The sequence below is a fragment of the Elephas maximus genome, chromosome 3 (genome assembly GCF_024166365.1).
Source record: "Elephas maximus indicus isolate mEleMax1 chromosome 3, mEleMax1 primary haplotype, whole genome shotgun sequence".
Lineage (NCBI taxonomy): Eukaryota > Metazoa > Chordata > Mammalia > Proboscidea > Elephantidae > Elephas > Elephas maximus.
This window is the reverse complement of record NC_064821.1, coordinates 28,400,460-28,409,105: the sequence shown is the minus strand read 5'-3', so window position 1 is coordinate 28,409,105 and position 8,646 is coordinate 28,400,460. Positions and strand designations below refer to the sequence as shown.

The window sequence follows — 8,646 nt, the reverse complement described above, 5'->3', positions numbered from 1 at the left end:
CCATCCTGGCCTCAGCTCTGTCAGTAACCAGGCGTGGGGGAAGCCCCTCACCACCACCACCTAAGAGCTGGATCAGAAGGTCACTGCTGGGCGGAAGAGATAAGCAGCAGGGAGGGGAGGAAGGAGCGTGGTCTCCACCCCTGACCAAAGGTCTGTGAGAGCAGGAAATGGGCACAGAGAGGGCAAGCAGCAGGCTGTATGTCACACCAGGAAAGATAGCTTGGACTGTGCTTGGCACTTGTTATTAGGTGCCGTCAAGTTGATTCCAACTCATAGCAACCATATGTACAACAGAACAAAACACTGCCTGGTCCCACGCCATCCTCACAATCATTGCTATGTTTGAGCCCATTGTTGCAGCCACTGTGTCATTCCATCTCATTGAGGGTTTTCCTCTCTTTTGCTGACCCTCTACCTTACCAAGCATGATGTCCTTCTCCAGAGACTGATCTTTCCTCATAACAAGTCCGTAGTGTGTGAGAAGAAGCCTGGCCATCCTCGCTTCTAAGGAGCATTCTGGCTGTTCTTCTTCAAGACAGATTTGTTCCTTCTGCTGGCAGTCCGTGGTATATTCAGTATTCTTCTCCAACACCGTAATTCAAATGCCTCAATTCTTCCGTCTTCCTTATTCATTGACCAGCTTTTGCATGCATATGAAGCGATTGAAAATACCATGGCCTGGCCCTTAGTCCAAACCAAAAACTGCCATTGAGTCAGTCCAACTCATAGCAACGCTATAGGACAGAGTAGAACTGTCCCATAGTTTCCAAGGAGCACCTGGAGGATTCGAACTGCCGACCTTTTTTAGCAATGGTAGCACTTAACCACTACGCCACCAGGGTTTCCTGGCCCTTAATAAAATATAGGCCCTTAAAAAAAAAAAAACAAAAAACGCAGGATCGGGATTTGAACCCCGGGTTTGTTCCCCATCGAAGACACAGAAGCAGAGATGGGAGTCCTTTATAAAAACTTTACTGGGAGGGGGTAGAAAATAGGGCTGTTGCCCCTGGAGTTGAATAAATAAATAAATGAGTAAATAAATAGAACAATAAATAAGCCCCCGTGTACGTCTGGGGGCGTCCCCGGGCCCGCGGGGAGAAGGGCACGGGCTCATGCCGAAGTCAGCTGGATGGCGAAGACCTCGTCCCCCGCCGGCGTCTCAGTGGAGCCAGCAGCCTCCAGTCCATCTTCCGCGCTGGGGCCTCCCCCAGCGCCGCCGCCTGCGCCATTGAGGCACACGGCCTCCCCCGAGCTCTCCGCCTCCTGCACATTGTATTCACCCTTCTTGCAGGCTGTGGACTGCACGTAGAAAGCCAGGCCGGCCCCCGCAGCCAGCAGCGCTGCGCCCCCCGCCGCGCCACCCACGGCGACCCACATCCACGGACCTGCGGGGAGAGATTTAGTTGGAGCTCCCCATCCTCTGCCCTTGGTCCCTCTCCAACCCCCCTTCCACACAGTATACAATGGAGAGCGAAGTGGGTCAAGCCTCCCCCACTCAGAACCCACCCCACGCTAATAATTCTCTCCTGATCGCAGCCAAGCCCTGAAGGATCCGCTCCCCCTGTCTCCAACCTCCACCCCAGCCAGCCACCGGACAACCCCACCTTCAGGGCGCCCCTAACTGCGACCCTGGTCCATTCTGGTCTCACCTGTGGGTACTGAAAAGAAGGCAGGGTCGGGTCAGGCGTCCCAAGCCCCAGGTCACGCCCCCCTGCAGATCCCTCGCTCCCCCCACCCCCAGCTGCCACTCACCGGCCACGCGCACCATGATGCGCCTCGCGTGGCGCCCGTGCGCATTGGTGGCTGCGCACTCGTACTCGCCGCCGTGGCTACCCATGGCGCCAGCCACGCTCAGGGTGCTATTGTTGCTCGACAGGCCAATGTTGGGGGCCCCCGGGGGCGCGCGCCAGCTGATCTGAGCTGGGGGCCATGCCTCGGCGCGGCACGTCAGCGTGAAGTTCCCTCCAGGCCGCACGCCTCCCGGGGGCGAGGCTGCCAGCTCGGCCACCACCGGCCGGTCTGCAGGGAACCGGAGGCTCAGCGCCAACTCAGCCACTGACCAAGGGCCCTCGTTCCGCCCACCACTATCGGTGTGGGACCAGCCCCCTTCCGTGGGGGCGGGGTGAGGATCCTGCTTCGCACCAGAACCTCCTCCCCCCAATAAACTGACTGTGTTCCGACTGTAGCCAGGACTAGAATCCTGCCGCCTTTCCACAGAATGGGAGATGGAGACCCGCACCAGTGTCCTTCTGGCCCAGGATTTAAGGGGACCAGATGTCTGTTCCCTAGAGGTTTTATTACCCAAGGTTTAGGCTGGGAATCCTTGTCCCCGAAAACGGGCCTGGGGGAGATGCCCCCTGCACTCCCTTGGGGTCCCCCAGCACTGCGAGCCACATTTCTAGGGTGCCTAGTCCCCTCCATCCACTGCTGCCCCTACTCACATTCCACGCCCACAGTGACGGTCCGGGCGTCCGTGCCGTGAGCGTTCGTGGCCACACAGCGATAGGTGCCCGCGTCGTTGCGGGATACGCGCTGCCGTTCAGGCCGGGGTGTGCCCTCCCGGTAGCAGCGCACGCTTGGGGAGGGACGACCCCCCGCAGCGCAGGTAAGCGCGGCCACCTCGGCCCCTTCTAGCCACGTCTGGTTACTGGGGCAGGTTGACTCATCCATCTGTGGCGGCGCTGCAAAGCAGCCATGAGGGGGGTTGGGGAGGAGTCCAGATCCGGGGGCACCCGCTACCCTCCGCCCGCCTGGGCCCCGCTCACACTCCGCGCTCACGGCGACCGTCTTGACCACCGAGCCGTGCGGGTTGGTGGCGTTGCAGACGTAGATGCCGGGTGCCAGGGCACTGGAGATGCTGGAGGCTCTGGGAGTAGGGGCTGGGGATGCCAGCGGCAGCAGCAGCCCTTCACTGGCGCCCCCGGAGCCGACGCACTGCAGACTTGGCTCTGGCTTCCCTTCGACCTCACAGGAAAACAGCCGCCCAGACCCTTCCACCCATGTCCAATTGCTGGGGCAGCTCAGCTCCTCAAAACTGGGGCCATCTAGGGGTCGGCCATGACACAGGAGCAGGAAGTCAGGCCCGGGTTGTCCTGACAGACCCCATCTCACCCCCTGGTGCATCCACTCACATTCCACCGTGACAGCCACCGTTTTGGCTGCAGAGCCGCGTGCATTGGTGGCTTCACAGCGGTAGGTGCCTGCATGCTCCCGGGCCACGCGCAGCAGCCCCTCGACAACCCCATCCTCCTCAGGGCGCACACAGCTCACGGTGGGCGGGGGGACCCCGTGCGCCACACAGCTCAGCGAGGCCTCTGTTCCTTCCAGCCAGGTAATGCGTTCTGGGCAGCCCACGCTGTCCAGTGCCGGTGCGTCTAGGGGGGCGGGGACGTCGTTGTTGGATTTGGGGTTTTGGGGCTGGTATGATGTCCCTGGAAACCCTGGTGGCATAGTGGTTAAGAGCTATGGCTGCTAACTGAAAGGTCCGCAGTTCAAATCCACCAGGTGCTCCTTGGAAACTCTATGGGGGCAGTTCTACTCTGTTTTATAGGGTCGCTATGAGTCGGAATCCACTCCACGGCACTGGGTTTTTTGGTTTTTATGATGTCCCTAGACTCTTCTTCCCCACCCCATGGCTTCAACAAAAGTCGGGGGCAGGCTGTGTCCTGCACAAGGACACAGAGCCAAGGGAGGCTGCACCAATCAAGCCATGGGTTCTGTCTCAGGGTTTCTGAACTTTGAGGACTGTGTTTCCCTAATTCCCACAAAGCACCTACAGGACCCATCTGGAGCCGTTGCTGTCTCAAGGGGTCCAAAGTTTCACCTAAAAGCCATGCCCAGACCCCTATGGACACACTTAGGCCCCCTCTGTCCTTCTCGAAGATCTTCCCTCAGCCACTTAAAAGTAGCCTTTCCCCTTTCCCCAAATCCTGCCCAAAGGCACATCTCAGACCCCTACAGACACATCTCAGACCTCTATAGACATGTCTCAGACCTTGTTCCTACTTTTCCCTTGCAGAATGGCTACCCCGGCCCTGAGAACAAGACAGAGATGCACCCCACGCACCCCTACTCACACTCCACCATCAGTGTCACGTCCTTGACCGCCTCGCCCAGGACGTTGGCTGCCCTGCAGCGGTAGGTGCCGGCGAGTGCTCGAGTAACCGGACCCAGCAGGCCCAGTGCCAGCACGGCGCCACTGTCGGGTCGTGCGCAATGCACCGAAGGCGCTGGGTTTCCCCGGGCCTCGCAGCGCAGCGTCTGCTCCGGGCCCTCCGGCCACGTCCAGCTTCTGGGACAGCCCGAATCATCCAGCCGGGGGGCATCTGAGGGCAGAAGGGGATACAGAGCTAGATGTGGACCGTGAAGAAAGTCCCTGCCTCCACAGTACCGCCAGGGACCCGGGGGTGGGGGATGGCAAGGCGATAAAAGCTAGCTCACATAGGACTCGTAGCTCGGCGCTCCGGTTCTTACTCAAGATCTCCCCGTTCACCTCAAGGGTGGCGTCGCAGAAGAAGTCGCGCCTGTCATCATTCTCGGTAGCGTTTAGCTGGAGCTGGGCGGGCTGCCCCGAACCCACGGCTTGAACTCCATCCAGTGAGACCAGGGCTCGGGCCCCAGCTGTGCAGGTAATCGTCACCGTCGTCCCCTCGGGTGCTATGGGCTCGCTTAGGGTTAGGAGGGGCTCGGGGAAGCCTAGGGACCGGGCATAGGCTGGAGTCCGCTAACCACGCCCCTCTGGCCGGTCAAAGCCCACCCCCTATCGCCAGAATTCCCCAAGCGCAGCAACCAAACCCCGCCTCTCGGGACGCTCAGCCTCTGCCTCCATCATGCCGCACCTATTGGTGTTGAGCCAAATCCCTAGGGACCCCTGCCCGCTTGCGGCCCTTCACACTGGAGCGGTTCAGACTCCGCCTCTCCAGCTACTTGGTCTTGATCTGCTTATCTACCCTGCCCCTTCGGGAGCACTCGTGCAACACCTGCCCCGCTCTCAATGGAGGCCCCGCCCGCTATCCTTCCCGCCCCGCCTTCGGGTTCCTCTGGCCCCGCCCCTGAGCAAATGCCCCGCGCCTCCCCCTCTTACTATAGACGGTCACGTTCTCCCGGGTCTCGCGGCTCTCGCCACCCAGGGTCACGTTGCAGACCAGCTGCCCGATGCCCTCCTCCTCTGCGCGCGCTGTGGCTGTGGCAGTGGCTGTGAGCGCGTCCCCCTCACGCATGACTTTGGAATTCAGCCTCTGGTCTCCCAGCGCCAGGTAGATATGGGCCTCAGAGGCCGGGAACAGTCCTTCGAGGGCGCAGCTCACAGGCCTTTCCAAGCCCACCTCCAAGAGCCGGGGAGCAGCCAGGCGCGGGGAATCCGGAGACAGGGCTGGGGATCGAACAACAGATCTTCAGCTTTTCAAGTTTTGGGGACTCAATATGTGCTAAACGTGTGCATGCATTCTTATTTAATCCTCATAGTCATATGGGAAAGTACTAATATCATCCTAGAGGCAGAGAGACGCAAATAACTTTCAGCTGGCGAGCGTTGAAGTCAGGATTAGAATTCAGGTCTTTCTGCCTCTAAATTGCTTAAACACCAGGCCGACCCCACTTGGTCCCCTTCTCCTCCCCACACCCACTCACTGAAAGTCCGGAGCTGTCTGGGGGCCGAGCTATTTTCAAACAGTCCCAGCCCGTGGGGCCGCAGGTCCAGCTCCGCGCGGCATGAGAAATTGGCCTCATGGTCCTCCCGCCGCGCCAGTACCGTGGCGGTAAGCACCGCGCCCCGCGCTCGGGGTGGCTCCCCGACGAAGCTGCGCCGGATCAGCTCCTGCGCGCCCCGCAGCAGGGTCAGCGTGAGGCTCCCACGGGGCCCCGCGCCGGGAACCCTACAGCTCAGGGTGAAGTTCTCGCCCACGGGCTGCCAGGGGGGCAGTGGCATCAGCTCTACGCGATCCGGCCGTTCTGCAGGGGAACCGCGGCTCTTGGGTTCAGCGGCCCAAGACGTGGACCCGAGGGGAGCAGGGGCCAAGAGTGGAGGGCCTTGGGAACCAGAGGGTGGGGCCTGAAGGCGCAGACCCGGGGAGCCAGGAGGAGGAGTCTGGAAGGGAGGGAACATAGAGTACGAGCGTGGAGGTGGAGAACTCACGGAAGGTGCGGATGAGCCCACGCGCCTGCAGTGTGCGCCGCGCGCAGCGGAAGAAGCAGACAGGCTGTGTCTCTGGTTCGCGGATGTCCACTAGCTGCCGTGCCAGCCAGCGCAGACCCCTCTGGGTCCCGTTCCGGCGCAGCGAGGTCTCCAGGCCACCGCGCTCCGGCCGTGGGCAGTTGGTGCTGCAATTCAGCCACAGCGACCCCCCGCGCTCCACGAGCGCCACGCGGGGCTGCAGGTCCGCCCAGAAGGGCTCCTGCGCGACCGCTGCGCGAGGAAATGCGGGCTCAGCCTGGAGGAGCCCCCTTTCCGGAATCTGAGCGCCCCTAGCCAAGTCAGGGGTCCCAGGAGGACGCGCACAGGCCCAAGTCAGGACAGAGCCTAGGAGTCCCGGGTCCAGCCCAGACCTCAGATTTGGAGGAGCGCTCCAGGGTCTAAACCTTGAAGATGTCTTTGGGACATGACAGCGGAAAGCCCTGGTCTCCAAGGCGTAGATGTAGCGGTGGCAAGGGATGGCGGAAGGGGAAGAGGGTCTTTGCACACTGCAACGCTGGGAGGAAGGGACCGCAAATGGGGGAAGGGGAACAAACCAGTTCTCAGACTCCTGGCACATTGCGGGGAGAGGGGAGACTGAGGTTGGGGCGAGGGCAAAGGAGAATTGAGGCTAGGTTAAGGATAAGGGAGGCCCCCAAATCCTGATGAAGAACATGGAAAGCGGGCTCAGGGTTGGGCACGTGCAAAGGGCAGTGGGAACAGGCAAGGGACCCGGTTGCTAGGGCTCCGGGTGGCGCGAAGACAGCGCCTCTGAGTCACGGTAGTAGACTAGATCGGGTCTTCGAGGACTGCGAGTAGGGAAAATGACAGCCCGTGGACCTTGGTACCCAGCAGAGCCCGAGGTAGTACCCCGGAAAGGGACGAGAGAGACACGGGGCCTCCAGGGTGCGAGGTTGGGTGAGGAAGAGCATTCAGGATCTCGAGGGGGTAGGGTGGAGACCTGCGCACACGAAGAATCAGGGAGCGGGGTCTCGGGTGTGTGTTGGGAGAAGGGATAGGGAGAAGACTTGGGGCAGGAGCGTGGGAGCGAGGTGCGGGGCGGAGCCGGGAGGGTCACGCGGCCGCTTCTCGGGTCTAGGAACTCCGCCCTCACTCTGCCTACCCTCGGCTGGGGCCGGCTCTTACCTGAGAGACCGAGGAGCCCCAGGCTCAGGGCAGCCCAGAGGCCGAGTAGCGCCCGGCGCAGCCCTGGCCAGGGCCCTGGCATCGCCGCCGCAGGGGAAACGCAGGAGGCGAGGGGAGCTCGAGCGACGAGCTGGGCTAGAAGACGGCGCGGCACGGCGGGTGGGGTGTGGGGGAGGCAGAGTTGCGCTCGGGGATTGGCTTAACGTTGGTAACTTGGTTTCCAAGGAGGGGGCGGCAGCAGAGCCGGCGGTGGTGGGGGGGGGCGAGCGTGCGCCAGGCTCGAGGCCTTGGTGACGGCGAGCTGGCAGGAGCGAGGGACCCCCAGGGTCTACAGGGAGTCTGGCTAGAGCGCCTGGAGCTTTTCTGGGGGCGGCTGCGCGCTCCCGCGTTATCCCCAGTGGAGACTCGGAGGGCGGAGATGCTGAATTGCCTTTCTCCAAACCCCTATCCCACCCCTTGCAGGCTATGATAATAAGCTGGTCTCCGAGCCCCGCCCCCATATTTAGTTCCCTCCCACCAGCTCCCCTTAGGCGAAGATGAATTTGGGTGCTATGGGAGGTTTCGGAGGCGCAGGATTGAGAGTGGAGAGGGCGTGGGGTGCCCCCTCACTGATCCTTCCCCTTTTGAGCCAGGGGGAGCTGAGAGTTACAGCCACGGCCTTTCATTCCCCTCACGCTCGCCCCGGCGCGCGACCGAGGGGGCGGGGACAAGGGTACCAGCGAGCCAGGGACACATGTGCACGCGCGCAGCTTTTGCGGGCATCTAAATCAGGGTCGGCTCTGCTCCGGGTCTGTATATACCCAGCGTGCAGCGGGCACGTGTCTACTCGGCGTGTGCGAGCTCTAGCCGCCGAGTAGCTCCCCTGAATCCTCCTGCGGCGCCGCGGGCGGGCCCTGAACCACGTGGGCTCTGCCAAGCACCTAGTGCGGCCCGGGTTCTGCGTCCACGCGAGCGCGAGAGACCAACTGTAACGCTTTTGACACCACATCCGGACTTCAAGCTTTGACACCGCCCCCCACCATGCGCCCACGTAGCCACGTGACTACCAGGACATTGTGACAGGAGTCTGTAACACCCCATGTGGACCAGCTGATTACCCCTTCGTTTGTCGCCACATGGGTGCTTCTTCTGCGGATCCGTGTTTCTCAATATGTCCAGGTGACCCTGCCCACTTATTGCTCTCACCACCAGCACTAATCCTGAGCTATAGGGGCTGATTCTCGATCAACCTTCGTCCTCAAGGAAAGCCTAGGGTCTAAAGTGGAGGTGGGAGTGAGGAAGAAAACTTAATGCATCAAAGCTGCTGTGTGGCAGACATGAGAGACAATCAA

The 8,646-nt window shown here is 61.4% G+C and overlaps 1 protein-coding gene across 1 annotated transcript; it reads right to left on the bottom strand.

Moving 5' to 3' along the window:
- Positions 1–982: 982 nt before the first annotated feature.
- ICAM5 (intercellular adhesion molecule 5) lies at positions 983–7,423 on the bottom strand. The gene is made up of 11 exons (XM_049876831.1): positions 7,316–7,423; positions 6,134–6,403; positions 5,629–5,949; positions 5,084–5,371; positions 4,441–4,695; positions 4,077–4,325; positions 3,132–3,374; positions 2,766–3,044; positions 2,442–2,681; positions 1,753–2,019; positions 983–1,385 (listed from the first exon to the last, which is right to left on the bottom strand). The coding sequence occupies exons 1-11, from the start codon at positions 7,395–7,397 to the stop codon at positions 1,111–1,113; spliced, it is 2,769 nt and encodes a 922-aa protein (XP_049732788.1). The 5' UTR covers positions 7,398–7,423; the 3' UTR covers positions 983–1,110.
- Positions 7,424–8,646: the final 1,223 nt, after the last annotated feature.

Coding starts and splice junctions, on each gene's coding strand:
- ICAM5 (XM_049876831.1), bottom strand. CDS start 7,397: ATGCCAGGGCCCTGGCCAGGGCTGCGCCGGGCGCTACTCGGCCTCTGG. Junction 4,696..5,083: donor GGAGAACGTGACCGTCTATA/GTAAGAGGGGGA, acceptor CCCGGTCCCTAG/GCTTCCCCGAGCCCCTCCTA. Junction 4,326..4,440: donor CGCCGAGCTACGAGTCCTAT/GTGAGCTAGCTT, acceptor TTCTGCCCTCAG/ATGCCCCCCGGCTGGATGAT.